This window comes from Pleurodeles waltl, chromosome 2_1 (genome assembly GCF_031143425.1).
Source record: "Pleurodeles waltl isolate 20211129_DDA chromosome 2_1, aPleWal1.hap1.20221129, whole genome shotgun sequence".
NCBI classification, from domain to species: domain Eukaryota; kingdom Metazoa; phylum Chordata; class Amphibia; order Caudata; family Salamandridae; genus Pleurodeles; species Pleurodeles waltl.
Window position 1 is genome coordinate 165590087 of NC_090438.1, and position 17254 is coordinate 165607340.

At 49.4% G+C, this 17254-nt stretch overlaps 1 protein-coding gene across 2 annotated transcripts in view; it reads left to right on the forward strand.

Annotated features, from left to right (window-relative positions):
- Positions 1-17254, forward strand: part of THOC2 (THO complex subunit 2) — a 900323-nt gene that overhangs the window by 356738 nt on the left and 526331 nt on the right. For both annotated transcript variants that reach the window (XM_069211944.1, XM_069211952.1), the window contains exon 19: positions 11786-11882. In XM_069211944.1, the coding sequence (XP_069068045.1) occupies positions 11786-11882 (97 nt within the window). The remainder of the gene's footprint in view (positions 1-11785; positions 11883-17254) is intronic.

Below are 17254 nucleotides of genomic sequence, written 5' to 3' on the forward strand. Positions count from 1 at the left end.
TCAGTTCCTGGCAGGTCCAGCGGCAGTTCCAGTGGCTAGAAGTCAAAATAGAGGTTGCAGAGGAGTTCTGCTGGAATCTTGCCAGCCAAATCTGAGGACCCACCCAAGAGAGAGACCCTAAAAATCCCTGAAAGGGGGATTGGTAACCTAGCCAGGTGACCACCTATTGGGGCGGGGGGGGGGGGCTCTGACGTCACCTGCCTGACCTGGCCACTCAGATGCTCCCAGAGTTCCCTGCCAACGTTGGAAACAAGATGGCAGAACCCAGGGACCCTCTGGAGGAGCTCTGGGCACCACCCCTGGGCTGGTGATGGACAGAGTTGTCGTCACTCCCCTTTCCATTGTCTAGTTTCACGCCAGAGCAGGCACTTCAGGTCTCTGAACCAGTGTAGATTACTTTATGCACGGAGGGAACCAAATGTACCCTTCTAAGCATACCAGTGGCTTGGGGAGGCTACCCCTCCCAAGCCATGTAGCACCTATTTCCCACGGGAGAGGGTGTTACCCCCTCTCCCAAAGGAAATCCTTTGTTCTGGCTTCCTGGGCTTGAGCGCAGAAACTGTCTGAGGCATGGCAGCAGCTTGGGCTGCCTGGAAAACCCCAGAAAGTTGGTAGGAGCAATGCTGATGGTCCTGTAAGGAGCTCTCAGAGTGCTTGGAATCATAGTTCCAATACTGACAACTGTATTGGGTTATGATTTCGACATGATTGATACCAAACATGCCTAGGTTCGGAGTTACCATAATGTAACTGAACATAGGTAGTGACCTATGTCCAGAACATGCATAAAATGGCGTCCCTGCACTCACAAAGTCCAGGAACATGGAACTGGAGTTCTTGGCTAGGAGGGCCAGCAAAAGGGGTGACTTACAGTGACCCGGTGCAGTTACCTGTAGTGACAAGGGTGGATGCACCCTTTAACGCAGGCTGCAATGGCATGCCTGCAGATGGACTTTGCATGGGCTCCTCGTGGATGGCATAATACATTCTTCAGCCCTTGGGATATCCCTGGTACCTCAATGCCCTAGGTACCTGGGAATGTACTATATACTAGGGACTTACATGGGGGCACCAGTATGCCAAACGTGCGGTGTAAGTAACCAAGTGTAGGAAAATGCCACTGTTGGCATGGTTACCCCCCACATTTTGCCTAGTGTTGATGCCAGCTTTGATTGAAAGTGTGCTGGGACCCTGCTAACTAGGGCCCAGCACCAGTGTTCTTTCCCAAAACTGTTCCTTTGTTTCCACAATTGGCACAACTGTGACACACAGTTAAGTCCCTTGTAAAATGTACTCCTGTAACCAAGGGCCCTGTGGCCAGGGAAGATTTCTAAGGGCTGCAGCTTGTTTTATGCCACCTTAGGGGACCCCTCACTCAGCACATTCACACTGCCTCGCAGCTTGTGTGTGCTGGTAGGGAGAAAAAGGCAAAGTCGACATGGCACCCCTCTCGGGGTGTCAAGCCCACAAACCACTGCCTGTGGCATAGGTAAGTCACCCCTTTAGCAGGCCTTACACCCCTGAGGCAGGGTGCACTACATCACAGGTGAGGGCATAGCTGTATGAGGACTGTGCCCCTACAGTGTCTAAGCCAATTCTTAGACATTGTAAGTGCAGGGTAGCCATATAGAGTATATGGTCTGGGTGTTTGTCAAACACGAACTCCACAGTTCCATAATGGCTACACTGAATACTGGATAGATTGGTATCAAACTTCTCAGCACAATAAACCCACACTGATGCCAGTGGGGGCATTTATTGAACAATGCACACAGAGGGCATCTTAGAGATGTCCCCTGTATTATACCCAGTCCTTCAGTGCAGGACTGACTGGTCTGTGCCAGCCTGCTACTGAGAGACGAGTTTCTGACCCCATGGGTTGAGAGCCTTTGTGCTCTCTGGGGCCAGAAAAAAAGCCTGTACTGCAGGAACTGTAACACCTACCGGTGAGCCTCAAAGGCTCAGGCTTCGTGTTACAATGCTCCAGGGCACCCCAGCTAGTGGAGATGCCCGCCCCCGGACAAAGCCCCACTTTTGGCGGCAAGTCCAGAGGGATAATTAGGAAAAACAAAGATTCACCACCTCAGACAGGACCACCTCTAAGGCTTCCAGAGCTGAAGTGACCCCCTCCTTACAGAATCCTCCATCTTGCTTTGGAGGATCAAGGCCAATAGGGATAGGAATGTTCCTCCTATCCTCAAAGGGCGTGGGTACTAGGAGGGTTTAGCCACCCTAAGGGACAGTAGCCAATGGCTACTGCCCTCTAACCCTAAAAACGCCTCTAAATCATGTATTTAAGGGATCCCTGAAGCAAGCTAGTCAGATTCCTGACAACCTCACAAGAAGGACTGGTTAGTGGAAACCCCAGCAGTGAAGGAAAGGAGACAACAACTGACTTGGCCCCAGCCCTACCGGTATGTCTCCTGTTTCAAAGAACATGCAGAAAAAAAGTGACACATCCTGCAGGTCTAGTGGCCTCTGAAAAACCTCCAGAGGGCTGCCTGCATCACAGAGGATCAAGATTTCCTGTGGACAGCGGGCCAAAGAAGAAACTTCTTCTGAAGGATTCCCACCTCACTCCAGAAGCGTGAGTCCTAACCACTCTGCACCTGACGCCCACTGCCCGAGTCCAGGTGACCCAACCGACCAGAGAGGACCCCCAGGCGAAGGTGACTAAGTGCCCACCCTGGGTTGACCTCTCCACCCCTCCACGATGACCCCTGCAGAGGGAATCCCGAGGACCCCCCCCCCCCCCCACTGTGACTGCTGTGGCCGAAGTTAACCGACGCCAAAGGACCCACTGCAGCCGCAGCCCCCAGACCTTGTAGAAATAGACACTCAGTGCAGTGACGATTAACAGGTGACCATCTTCCTTGTCTGACCGGTGGTGTGCCCGAGACACCCCCACGGACCTCGACTGCAGCACCAGAGTGACCCTCGGGGTCCCCTCATAGTGTCATTGGAAACCCAATGCCCTGTTTGCACCGTGCACCCGGCTGCCCCAGTGCCGCTGAGAGTGTGGGATTGGTGCCTACTTGGGGCCCCTCCTGGTCCGCCCTCCGAGCCGTGGGTACTTATCTGCTGGTAGACCAAATTCCGAGTACCCCCTGTCTCTGTAGGGGCCCATGTTAATTTGGCTCCTCTTTGACTTCTGCACCTGACTGGCCCCGTGTTGCTGGTGATAGGTGTAAAGAAATGGCTCCCTGTTGCAGTTACCCCCCCACTTTTTGCCTGATACTGATGCTGACTTGACTGAGAAGTGTGCTGGGACCCTGCTAACCAGGCCCCAGCACCAGTGTTCTTTCACCTAAAATGTACCATTGTTTCCACAATTGGCACAACCCTGGCACCTAGGTAAGTCCCTTGTAACTGGTACCCCTGGTACCAAGGGCCCTGATGCCATGGAAGGTCTCTAAGGGCTGCAGCATGTCTTATGCCACCCTAGGGACCCCTCACTCGGCACAGACACACTGCTTGCCAGCTTGCGTGTGCTGGTGGGGAGAAAATGACTAAGTCGACATGGCACTCCCCTCAGGGTGCCATGCCAACCTCCCACTGCCTGTGGCATAGGTAAGTCACCCCTCTAGTAGGCCTTACAGCCCTAAGGCAGGGTGCACTATACCACAGGTGAGGGCATATGTGCATGAGCGCTATGCCCCTACAGTGTCTAAGCAAAACCTTAGACATTGTAAGTGCAGGATAGCCATAAGAATATATGGTCTGGGAGTCTGTCAAAAACGAACTCCACAGCTCCATAATGGCTACACTGAATACTGGGAAGTTTAGTATCAAACTTCTCAGAATAATAAACCCACACTGATGCCAGTGTTGGATTTATTAAAAAATGCACACAGAGGGCACCTTAGAGATGCCCCCTGTATTTTACCCAATTGTTCAGTGTAGGCTGACTGGTTCCAGCAGCCTGCCACAAACCGAGACATGTTGCTGGCCCCATGGGGAGAGTGCCTTTGTCACTCTGAGGCCAGTAACAAAGCCTGCACTGGGTGGAGATGCTAACACCTCCCCCAGGCAGGAGCTGTCACACCTGGCGGTGAGCCTCAAAGGCTCACCCCTTTGTGCCAGCACCGCAGGGCACTCCAGCTAGTGGAGTTGCCCGCCCCCTCCGGCCACGGCCCCCACTTTTGGCGGCAAGGCCGAAGAAAATAATGAGAATAACAAGGAGTCACTGGCCAGTCAGGACAGCCCCTAAGGTGTCCTGAGCTGAAGTGACTCTAACTTTTAGAAATCCTCCATCTTGCAGATGGAGGATTCCCCAATAGGATTAGGGATGTGACCCTCTCCCCTTGGGAGGAGGCACAAAGAGGGTGTACCCACCCTCAGGGCTAGTAGCCATTGGCTACTAACCCCCCAGACCTAAACACGCCCTTAAATTTAGTATTTAAGGGCTCCCCTGAACCTAAGAATTTAGATTCCTGCAACTACAAGAAGAAGGACTGCCGAGCTGACAAACCCCTGCAGAGGAAGGACAGAAGACACCAACTGCCTTGGCCCCAGACTTACCGGCCTGTCTCCTGCCTTCCAAAGAAACCTGCTCCAGCGACGCTTTCCAAGGGACCAGCGACCTCTGAATCCTCTGAGGACTGCCCTGCTTCGAAAAAGACAAGAAACTCCCGAGGACAGCGGCACTGCTCCAAAAGAACTGCAACTTTGTTACAAGGAGCAGATTTAAAGACCCCTGCAACTCCCCGCAAGAAGCGTGAGACTTGCAACACTGCACCCGGCGACCCAGACTCGACTGGTGGAGAACAACCAACTCAGGGAGGACCCTCCGGCGACTCTACGACTGTGAGTAACCAAAGTTGTCCCCCCTGTAGCCCCCACAGCGACGCCTGCAGAGGGAATCCCCAGGCTCCCCCTGACCGCGACTGTTTGAACTCCATTTCCCGACGGCTGGAAAAGACCCTGCATCCGCAGCCCCCAGCCCCTAAAGAAACTGAACTTCTGTGCAGGAGTGACCCCCAGGAGGCCCTCTCCCTTGCCCAGGTGGTGGCTACCCCGAGGAGCCCCCCCCCCTTGCCTGCCTGCATCGCTGAAGAGACCCCTTGGTCTCCCATTGAAAACTGAAGGAAACCAGACGCTTGTTTGCACACTGCACCCGGCCGCCCCCGCGCTGCTGAGGGTGTACTTTCTGTGCTACTTTGTGTCCCCCCCGGTGCCCTACAAAACCCCCCTGGTCTGCCCTCCGAAGACGCGGGTGCTTACCTGCTGGCAGACTGGAACCGGGGCACCCCCTTCTCCCCATTGAAGCCTATGTGTTTTGGGCACCTCTTTGACCTCTGCACCTGACCGGCCCTGAGCTGCTGGTGTGATAACTTTGGGGTTGCTCTGAACCCCCAACGGTGGGCTACCTTGGACCAAAAACTCAAACCTGTAAGTGACTTACTTACCTGTGAAAACTAACAATAACTTACCTCCCCCAGGAACTGTGAAAATTGCACTGTCCACTTTTAAAACAGCTTATTGTGTTTTATGTAAAAAGTATACATGCTAAAGTAATGATTCAAAGTTCCTAGAGTACTTACCTGCAATACCTTTCAAAAGAGCTATTACATGTAAAATTTGAACCTGTGGTTCTTAAAATAAACTAAGAAAAGAGATTTTTCTATAACAAAACCTATTGGCTGGATTTGTCTCTGAGTGTGTGTACCTCATTTATTGTCTATGTGTATGTACAACAAATGCTTAACACTACTCCTTGGATAAGCCTACTGCTCGACCACACTACCACAAAATAGAGCACTAGTATTATCTCTTTTTACCACTATTTTACCTCTAAGGGGAACCCTTGGACTCTGTGCATGCTATTCCTTACTTTGAAATAGCACATACAGAGCCAACTTCCTACAATAGGTGTTTGGGGTTGACTTGAACCCCCAGTGGTGGTCTACCTATAACCCAGAGACTGGAACTGTAAGTCGTGTACTTACCTTTAAAACTGTACTTTATTTTCTTCCCCCAGGAACTGTTGCGAAAATGCAGTGTCCACTTTTAATATAGCTTTTTGGCATTGTAAGAAAAACTGTGTACATTGTAGATTCCATTCAAAGTCGTGATTATAACTATGCAAAGTACCTTTCATTTAATGTACTTACCTGCTCAATGAATCTTGAGGTGCTAGAGAGAAATTAACAAGAGATTTTTCTACATAAAAACCTATTGGTCTGGAGCTAAGTCTTTGAGTGTGTTTCCACTTAAGCATTTGTTCAACATACACAAGCAATAACACTACCCTTTGATAAGCTTAACTGCTCGACCACACTACCACAAATAGAGCATTAGTATTATGTATTATTGCCGCTGTCAACCATTTGGGTAACCCATGGACTCTGAACCCTGTATTTCATTTTGATATAGTATATACAGAGCCAGCTTCCTACAGCGTGTATGTGTGCCTTGAGATGTTCCATCAAAAAGGATTTGAGACCTGATAGTAAGAATTATAACAATACAGAGGCACACTCATTTGGACGTTATTTTTAATTGGCTGTAGATCACTGTATGGCCATAAACTTGACCTTTTTACATTTCTAGATAACAAGCAGCCAGATATTTTGTTCTTGTTGAAAACTTGTCTCCATGAAGAAACTGTGCCCGACATTATTCGGGAGCTACCAATAGGTTAGAATATTGCAAGACAAGAAAAGAATGGCAAAACAAGTTGGCGGTGGGGTGGCTATAGTATACAAAGCTTCAGTAGTTTACCCCCTTACCCCCCTCCCCCTGATATTCCAAGTTCAGAAGGTACTTTATTTTCAGTAAATGTGCCTCCCACCTTCACTTTATCTGTAGCATTAATTTATCACACACCTGTCCTACCTTCTCTTGTTTGGTAAGCTTAGCTCTATATAAATCGAATTCCCCTTCAAGGAGGTACTTAATATTAATTTAGAAAACACAAGGTGCTTGTAGAAACTTGGCTCTGTATGTACTATTTCAAAGTAAGAAATAGTGTGCACAGAGTCCAAGGGTTCCCCTTAGAGGTAAGATAGTGGCAAAAGTAGATAATTCTAATGCTCTATTTTGTGGTAGTGTGGTCGAGCAGTAGGCTTATCAGAGGGTAGTGTTAAGCATTTGTTGTACACACACAGGCAATAAATGAGGAACACACACTCAAAAGACAATTCCAGGCCAATAGGTTTTTATATAGAAAAATATATTTTCTTAGTTTATTTTAAGAACCACAGGTTCAAGATTTACAAACAATACTTTAAATGAAAGGTAGTTCACTCAGGTATCTTGGGAACTTTGAATCATCACAATAGCATGTACAGTTTTGGCAAAAATGGCAATAAGCTATTTTAAAATTGGACACAGTGCAAAAATCAACAGTTCCTGGAGGAGGTAAGTATTTGTTAGGTTCACAGGTAAGTAAAGCACACAGGGTTCAAAGTTGGGTCCAAGGTAGCCCACCGTTGGGGGTTCAAGGCAACCCCAAAGTTTCCACACCAGCAGCTCAGGGCTGGTCAGGTGCAGAGGTCAAAGTGGTGCCCAAAACACATCAATGGAAATAGGGGTGCCCCGGTTCCAGTCTGCCAGCAGATAAGTACCAGCGACTTCGGAGGGCAGACGAGGGGGGTTTTGTAGGGCACATGGGGGGGGGGGGGCACCAGCAGGCTCAAAAAGTACACCCTCAGCGGCACAGGGGCGGCCGGGTGCAGTGTGTAAACAGGTGTCAGGTTTGCAATAGGTTTCAATGGGAGACCCAGGGGTCTCTTCAGCGATGCAGGCAAGGGGGGGTGCTCCTCGGGGTAGCCACCACCTGGGCTAGGAAGAGGGCCTCCTGGGGGTCGCTCCTGCACTGGAGTTCGGTTCCTTCAGGTCCTGAGGGCTGCGGGTGCAGTGTCTTTACCAGGTGTCTGGTTCCTTGAAGCAGGCAGTCGCGGTCAGGGGGAGCCTCTGGATTCCCTCCGCAGGTGTCGCTGTGGGGGCTCAGGGGGGTCAACTCTGGCTACTCACAGGCTCGCAGTCGCTGGGGAGTCCTCCCTGTAGAGTTAGTTTTCCACAGGTCGAGCCTGGGGCTTCGGGTGCAGAGTGGAAAGTCTCACGCTTCCGGTGGGAAAAGTGTGGTCTTTAAAAGTTGCTTCTTTGTTGCAAAGTTGCAGTTTCTTTGGAACAGGGCCGCTGTCCTCAGGAGTTTCTTGGTCCTTTTAGATGCAGGGTAGTCCTCTGAGGCTTCAGAGGTCACTGGGCACTGGGGGACACGTCGCTGTTGCAGATTTTCTTGAAGTGGGGAGACAGGCCGGTAGGGCTGGGGCCAAAGCAGTTGGTGTCTCAGTCTTCTCTGCAGGGCTTCAGGTCAGCAGTCCCTCTTCGTCTTCAGGTTGCAGGACTCTGTCTTCCTCGGTTCTGGGGGCCCCTAAATTCTCAATTTAGGGGTGTGTTTAGGTCTGGGGGGTTAGTAGCCAATGGCTACTAGCCCTGAGGGTGGCTACACCCTCTTTGTGCCTCCTCCCTGAGGGGAGGGGGGCACATCCCTAGTTCTATTGGGGGAATCCTCCATCTGTAAGATGGAGGATTTCTAAAAGTCAGTCACCTCAGCTCAGGACACCTTAGGGGTTGTCCTGACTGGCCAGTGACTTCTCCTTGTTTTTCTCATTATCTCCTCCGGCCTTGCCACCAAAAGTGGGGGCAGTGGCAGGAGGGGCGGGCATCTCCACTAGCTGGGATGCCCTGTGGCGCTGTAACAAAGGGGGTGAGCATTTGAGGCTCACCGCCAGGTGTTACAGTTCCTGCAGGGGGAGGTGTGAAGCACCTCCATCCAGTACAGGCTTTGTTACTAGCCACAGAGTGACAAACACACTCTCCCCATGTGGCCAGCAACATGTCTGGAGTGTGGCAGGCTGGCAAAACTAGTCAGCCCACACTGGAAGTCGGGTATGTTTTCAGGGGGAATCTCTAAGATGTCCTCTGGGTGTATTTCACAATAAAATGTACACTGGCATCAGTGTGCATTTATTGTGCTGAGAAGTTTGATACCAAACTTCCCAGTTTTCAGTGTAGCCATTATGGTGCTGTGGAGTCCGTGTTTGATAGACTCCCAGACCATATAATCTTATGGCTACCCTGCACTTACAATGTCTAAGGTTTTGCTTAGACACTGTAGGGGCATAGTGCTCATGCACCTATGCCCTCACCTGTGGTATAGTGCACCCTGCCTTAGGGCTGTAAGGCTTGCTAGAGGGGTGACTTACCTATGCCATAGGCAGTGTGAGGTTGGCATGGCACCCTGAGGGGAGTGGCATGTCGACTTAGTCATTTTCTCCTCACCAGCACACACAAGCTGGCAAGCAGTGTGCATGTGCTGAGTGAGGGGTCCCCAGGGTGGCATAAGCCATGCTGCAGCCCTTAGAGACCGTCCTTGGCATCAGGGCCCTTGGTACCAGGGGTACCAGTTACAAGGGGCTTACCAGAGAGCCAGGGTGTGCCAATTGTGGGGACAAAGGTACAGTTTAGGGAACGAACACTGGTGCCTGGTTAGCAGGCCTCAGCACACTTTCAAATCATAACTTGGCATCAGCACAGGCAAAAAGTCAGGGGGGTAACCATGCCAAGGAGGCATTTCCTTACAGTGCTTCTTGACCAATACGCTAATATAAGATTTAGCAGTGTTTCAACTGCAACAAAAAGAAAACTTTCACACATGAGAAGGGCCTTTTGTTGGACCGAGAGCTCAAAAATATTAATGGTCTGTTTAAAACACCTTCAGCCTGTCATTTGGTTAGGTCATTTTAAGAGAATAGAACAGCAGTAGGAAATATCAGGATGAGCATTGCACTAGTGCTCCTCATTTCTCCATGAAAGAACCTTTCAGGTGTGTGAGAAGATGTTTTATTCTAATACCTTTCTGCTTCCTATTGTCTCTCCGATTGGGAGGACACATTTTATCGAGACGTTTCAAGCGTTCCTCGTTGTGGGAACCGCTTTAGAACGTATGAGAGCCACATCTGTTGAATGACAGGCCCAATTTGAACATTGCATTGTTTGAAAGCAAACACAAGCACTGAAGATGTCCATTAGGACGAAACGCGTTGGCTATGAATTTTCAATCTTCTACATGAATTAATCAAAACAATCATTTTAATAAGACCTGATTATGGAATTATGTGATCCATGACTCATATTGCAAGTATAAGAAGATAAATCTTTTGGACACTGTCAAATACAATTGAGTGCTGGGTCCTCTATTTGAATATTTAAACAATTTCTTTCTGGTTTTCTGAAGCCCTGGTGGTTGGTCCTCAAGACCTGAGCACCAATGACACCAGTAATTATATATGTAATTAAACACAAGGGTGTGGCATTAATCGCCTTGACCCCCTTTTTGTGTTGAGAACTTCTCTGCTTAAGTGTTCTGTCTCTCAGGGTTCCTCACTTAGTCCAACGCTTTTTAATTTATACCTTAGTTCTTTAGCAGTGATTGTTCTCACTGTCGTCTCGTATGCAGACGATACACAGATTATCTCCCTTATCCAGGATAATAATTGTAACATGGATCAGTTAGAACCTGATGTGCTGGTGGGCAGTAGCAATATGAACCGTTGGAAGTTGGTTTGCTGGTCCAGATCCTTAGGTAGTCGGCCCTCCCCCAAAACAAAAAATATGGGCACCTGGATGGTTGAAATGCTCACTTTTAAGATCCAAGCTTGTAAACTGGCCTCCTCATGTTTTGGGAACATAAGGTTGCTTAGAAAGATTTTAGACCTCTTTCAACCACCCTCTCACAAAACTGTGGTTCAGGCTCTGATTCTTTCCTGGTTAGACTATGGAAATGCCCTCTACCTTTGGTGCACTGTTCATGTGTTGAAAAGACTTCAGCTACTCCAGAGAGCAGTGGCAAGGCAAATACTAGGGGTACCAAGATATCAATTGGTATTCGGCTGCTCCCTGGCTGCCTTGCACTGGCTTCCATGAAAACACAGAATTCAATTAAACAGGTATGTATTGTGTGCAGAGCTTCTCCTAAAAATGAAAAAACATTACATTTTGTTTCTTTTGATTTGCCTTACATACTTATGAGATCGTTGAAGTCATTCTTCCTAAAGTTAGCTGAATTACCTATAGTTCAGAAGGTTAGAACGGAAGTCAATCTTTCGCCAAAACTATGGAATGATTTACCTACTAGGTTGAGAATGACCGGTGGTTTGTTGAGATAACTTTTTAAAACTTGGCTGTCCATTGATTAAGACATGTGGTGCTTTACAGCGCCGGGAGGCTCCCGAAGCATAGCCATGCACTATACAAGTATGAGTGAAACGAAATTGAACACCTTCTTCCTCTTCTGGTATCAATGCTTTCTTCCTATTGCCATCTATGCCAGCTTCTAAAACTCAGGAAATAAAAATAGAAAAAAAAAAAAAACACACACAATGAGTGGGTCATGACAAGTCTGAAATATTAGTTGGTCTCATGCAAAGGAATATATAAAACTCAGAGCGTGCTTAAATTGATCTGTAATGGAGTTCTTTCAAAAACATATAGGTTTGCGGTAGCAACCTGCAAATCAAATAACTTAACAATACTTTTCAACTGGTTCAATAGAGGAGCAATTTAGATAGTACAGAGATGTGTGGGAGTGATAAGGAGCTGCCATTGTTAATCAGAAACTATTGGTTAATTTTGTGGGGGGGGAGGGAGTTTTTGGTAATGTGTATTCAGTCTGGTCTTCATAAGTGAAAAATTCAGATATGCTGATTAGAAATATTTCTTAACCTGAAAACAGATTGTTATTTATGTTTTTCTTTGCATACTTCCTCATCTAACATAGGTCTTGCAAGCTTCTGTGGTGCAGTTTTTCGGAAATATCCAATCGAGCTTGTTGGCCTTCTTCAATACGTAGCTAACCAGCTTAAAGCAGGGAAGAGGTGAGACGATAAATATTGTGACTGAATGGTCACTTTAGTAGTTACTGCTTTCACAGGTGAAGAATTCCTATGAATCATATTGCTAAATGTAAATACATAATTATTTATTTTGTCATTGAACAGCTCCATAGTCTAAAATGGAGGAAAGATACATGTGCAACTATTACTCTTCAGTTATCGGCAGCTGCCTTCTGCAGGCCAGCTTGCCTACCAACCTTCCTATGGCTCTCCGTCACCCCAGTGCAAAGCAATGTCCCGTGCCATACTGCCTGCCACCGGGAACGTCCCCTTCCACATCTTTGTCTTGCAGCAAGACACATTTTTCTCCTGGGAGTGGGGCTTCCTTTCAGGAAAAGCAGGCATGGGTGGCACGGTGTTGCCCCATTGGCAGGCCCTGACTGACCTAAGGACTCATGGCTCCCATCTCGGTCATCAAAGAATGTTATTGTGCCGTGTGGCTGCCATTATGCCATGCTCTGTTTGAATCTACACCACACACCCCTTCTCAGCACAGCTTCTGGTGGCAGTCGGGACGCCATTGTGGGGACCTAACTTGAAGCATTCAGAAGCTCACCTCTCTTGTCCTTCTACTTGATTAACTTGGTGCTGGGACATACCACTGTGTGAGTCCACTTTCCACTTCCAGCACCAATAGCCACAGGTGAGGGCACACTAATGATTTGTTATTGTAAACTTTGGCAAGGAGCTCAGTCAGGCTGCTATCACCAGTTCCCTACCAATTCACACCTCCAGTTAACTTTTTACCACTGCTAAGCCAGTGTCACACATTGTCTTTTAGGCATGCCAGTTCAGTAGGAGGTGTAGGAAGCTGCTTACTGTTTCGTATGAAGCTGTTTACCGCAGAAGTCGTAATTTTTAAACGTTAATGTTTTACTCAGTCATATTGACTTTTTGTGAGCAAATAAGGTGTATTATATGGTATGGTTGTCTGACCTCATCAAGTAATACTTTACCAACCCCTTTAGGAACAGTCAGATTTTGCTTGTTAAACCCTTGTCTCAACCTTGTTATATAAAGTTCTTCTTTTGACCTAGTCCGCCCACTCTCCCACGTTTTGCCTAGCTTCTGTTGTGATTTTTGACTGTGCCCTTCCTAAACAGGTCCTCGGTGCCAGATCTCTTTCCCCAAGACTGCACAGTTGTTTTGCACAGTTGGAAAACTGTTTAGCTACCACTGTAAGTCCCTAGTAAATGGTACCCCTGGTACCCAGGGCACTAAGAAAAGTCTATGAGAGCCACAGTACCAATTGTGCCACCCTCAGGGACCCTCCCCAAACTCATTTAAGTGCTGCCATTGCTGACTGCGTGTGTTGGTGCAAGCTAAATTTAAAACACAAACTGTCACACCCCTTTGTGCCAGGTCACCTAACACTGCATGTGCCAGGTGTAAATCACTCTTAAGCAGGGTACAGCCAGGCCCAGATGAGGGTATATATGTGTGACCAGATATGCCCCTGCAGTTTCTCTCAATTCTGAGACATAGTAGGGGCACAGAGAAACCATTTTAAATGCATGTGCTGGACACTGGTCAGCACGAGTTCCCCAGCTACATGATGATGTTTCTGAATCCTGGAATTTTTTGTATAAAAAATGTCAGAATAATAGTAAACCCTTACTGACGTGATGGATTTATTAAACAATGCACACAGAGGGCACCTTAGAGGTGCCCCCTGAAAACCTTTCAACTACTAGTGTGTTGACTGACTGGTCCTGACCAGTTCAGCCACCACAGACGCATTTCTGGCCCCCCAAGGTGAGAGTCTGTGCTCTTGAGGGCCTGAAACAAAAGACTGCACTGGGCAGAGGTGTGACCTCCTCTCCCAGGGCGGGCATCTTTGTAATGCGACCCAGGTCTCTCCAAATTGCAGAGATGACCACCCTCCCTATCCTGACCCCATTTATGGCAGCACCATAGGACAGAAAATTTGTTAAATTAGGAGGAGTGCCCTCTTCATGCCAGTCCCACCCCTAATGTGGACGAATTGAAGTGGACACTACTTTTCAAATTTCTCCATCTTGTTTGGAAGGAATTAGGCCATTAGGGCTAGGGTTTTGCCCACTTCCCTGCAGAAGTGGTCATAAGGGTTTAGACTACTGCCTGGCACTCTGTAACACACTTAAATTGAGTATTTAGTTTGCTCTACTGAACCCTAGAACTCAGATTTCAACAACCTAAGACCCAGACTAAGAAGAATTGCACCCGCAGAAGAGGAAAAGAAGCAGCAGCTGACATGGAAGCATCCCTTCCGGCTTGCCTGCTGACCTTGAAGGATCCTGCTCATGCCTTCAATAAAGACTCAAGTCTCCCGTGGGCAGCGGACTTGACCTACAAGACAAAACTGAAGAAAGGGCTCTGCAGCTGCTGGCACCCCAGAAACCCAACACCAAAAGTGACCACTGCACCCGATGTCCACAGCCCAAGTCAACCAATGGTGCCAAAGCGGGTCCCTAGCTGCTTAGAGACCTAGTCCAGTGTGGTCTCACCCAATTTGGACTCTCCCGAGACGCCTGGAGCCTCTGCAATGCAGCCCCCTCCTACAAAGGCTTGTAATGGGAGAAAACCCGACATCTCCAGCAACCACTGCACCTGTGACCCCTGACACCAGCAGAGGTGGGTCATTGGTGCTGATGACGTCCCCCGGCTCCTAAGAGCTAGAGTCCACCTTGGGTCGACCCGTGCTGGACCCCACGACGACATCTCAACCGGAGCACATGAGCGTGAGTGCTCCCGGACCTGAAAACCCACTGCCTCAAGACTCCCTTGCATCCGTCACACCATGGCACGAGAGAAGAGCACCAAAGGTGCACCCATGTCCCCAAGCATCCCAAGTTTATTACTTACCTGCAAGTTTCCCCTGACCGGCTTCCTAGCCAGAGTCTGCAGCCTTTCATCACGAGGACCAAACTCCCATAGGAAACCATTGGGCACCTAACGCCTTACTGCACTTCTGGATCTGGCTACCACAGTTTCATCTGGTAGACCTGTTGGTGTGGTTCTGACCAGTGACCAGTACTGATCTTAGCTGCCTGAGATTGGCTTCGGAAATTGTTTTAGCCCTGTGTTTGCTGAACATTGTTTTCCTCCATAGATAATATTGAGAGATGTAAGGAAATGCCTCCTTGGCATGGTTACCCCCTGACTTTTTGCCTTTGCTGATGCTATGTTTTGAATTGAAAGTGTGCTGAGGCCTGCTAACCAGGCCCGAGCACCAGTGTTCTTTCCCTAACCTGTACTTTTGATTCCACAATTGGCACACCCTGGCATCCAGGTAAGTCCCTTGTAACTGGTACCCCTGGTACCAAGGGCCCTGATGCCAGGGAAGGTCTCTAAGGGCTTCAGCATATCTTATGCCACCCTGGGGACCCCTCACTCAGCACAGACACACTGCTTGCCAGCTTGTGTGTGCTGGTGAGAACAAAACGAGTAAGTTGACATGGCACTCCCCTCAGGGTGCCATGCCAACCTCACCCTGCCTATGCAGTATAGATAAGTCACCCCTCTAGTAGGCCTTACAGCCCTAAGGCAGGGTGCACTATACCATAGGTGAGGGCACCAGTGCATGAGTACTGTGCCCCTACAGTGTCTAAGCCAAACCTTAGACATTGTAAGTGCAGGGTAGCCATAAGAGTATATGGTCTGGGAGTCTGTCAAACACGAACTCCACAGCACCATAATGGCTACACTGAAAACTGGGAAGTTTGGTATCAAACTTCTCAGCACAATAAATGCCCACTGATGCCAGTGTACATTTTATTGTGAAATACACCCCAGAGGGCACCTTAGAGGTGCCCCCTGAAACCTTAACCGACTATCTGTGTAGGCTGACTGGTTCCAGCAGCCTGCCACAACCGACACATGTTGCTGGCCCCATGGGGAGAGTGCCTTTGTCACTCTGAGGCCAGTAACAAAGCCTGCACTGGGTGGAGATGCTAACACCTCCCCCAGGCAGGAGCTGTAACACCTGGCGGTGAGCCTCAAAGGCTTACCCCCTTTGTTCCAGCACCACAGGGCACTCCAGCTAGCCCCCTCCGGTCACGGCCCCACTTTTGGCGGCAAGGCCGGAGGAGATAATGAGAAAAACAAGGAGGAGTCACTGGCCAGTCAGGACAGCCCCTAAGGTGTCCTGAGCTGAAGTGACTCTAACTTTTAGCAATCCTCCATCTTGCAGATGGAGGATTCCCCCAATAGGGATAGGAATGTGACCCCCTCCCCTTGGGAGGAGGCACAAAGAGGGTGTACCCACCCTCAGGGCTAGTAGCCATTGGCTACTAACCCCCCAGACCTAAACACGCCCTTAAATTTAGTATTTAAGGGCTTCCCTGAACCTAAGAATTTAGATTCCTGAAACTACAAGAAGAAGAGGACTGCTGAGCTGAAAGACCCCTGCAGAAGAAGAAAAGAAGACACCAACTGCTTTGGCCCCAGTCCTACCGGCCTGTCTCCTGCCTTCCAAAGAAACCTGCTCCAGCGATGCTTTCCAAAGAACCAGCGACCTCTGAATCCTCAGAGGACTGCCCTGCTTCAAGAAAGACAAGAAACTCCCGAGGACAGCGGCCCTGCTCCAAAAAGACTGCAACTTTGTTTCAAAGGAGCAGATTTAAAGACCCCTGCAACTCCCCACAAGAAGCGTGAGACTTGCAACACTGCACCCGGCGACCCCGACTTGACTGGTGGAGAACCAACACCTCAGGCAGGACCCTCCGGCGACTCCGAGACTGTGAGTAACCAAAGTTGTCCTCCCTGAGCCCCCATAGCGACGCCTGCAGAGGGAATCCCCAGGCTCCCCCTGACCGCGACTGCCTGACTCTGAAATCCCGACGGCTGGAAAAGACCCTGCACCCGCAGCCCCCAGCACCTGAAGGAACGGAACTTCAGTGCAGGAGTGACCCCCAGGAGGCCCTCTCCCGTGCCCAGGTGGTGGCTACCCCGAGGAGCCCCCCCCCCCCCCCCCCCCCCCCCTTGCCTGCCTGCACCGCTGAAGAGATCCCTTGGTCTCTCATTGAAAACCATTGAAAACCCGACGCGTGTTTGCACACTGCACCCGGCCGCCCCCGCGCTGCTGAGGGTGTACTTTTTGTGCTGACTTGTGTCCCCCCCCCCCCCCCCCCCGGTGCCCTACAAAACCCCCCTGGTCTGCCCTCCGAAGACGCAGGTACTTACCTGCTGGCCGACTGGAACCGGGGCACCCCCTTCTCTCCATTGAAGCCTATGTGTTTTGGGCACCTCTTTGACCTCTGCACCTGACCGACCCTGAGCTGCTGGTGTGGTAACTTTGGGGTTGCTCTGAACCCCCAACGGTGGGCTACCTTGGACCCAAACCTGAAACTTGTAAGTGATTTACTTACCTGCTA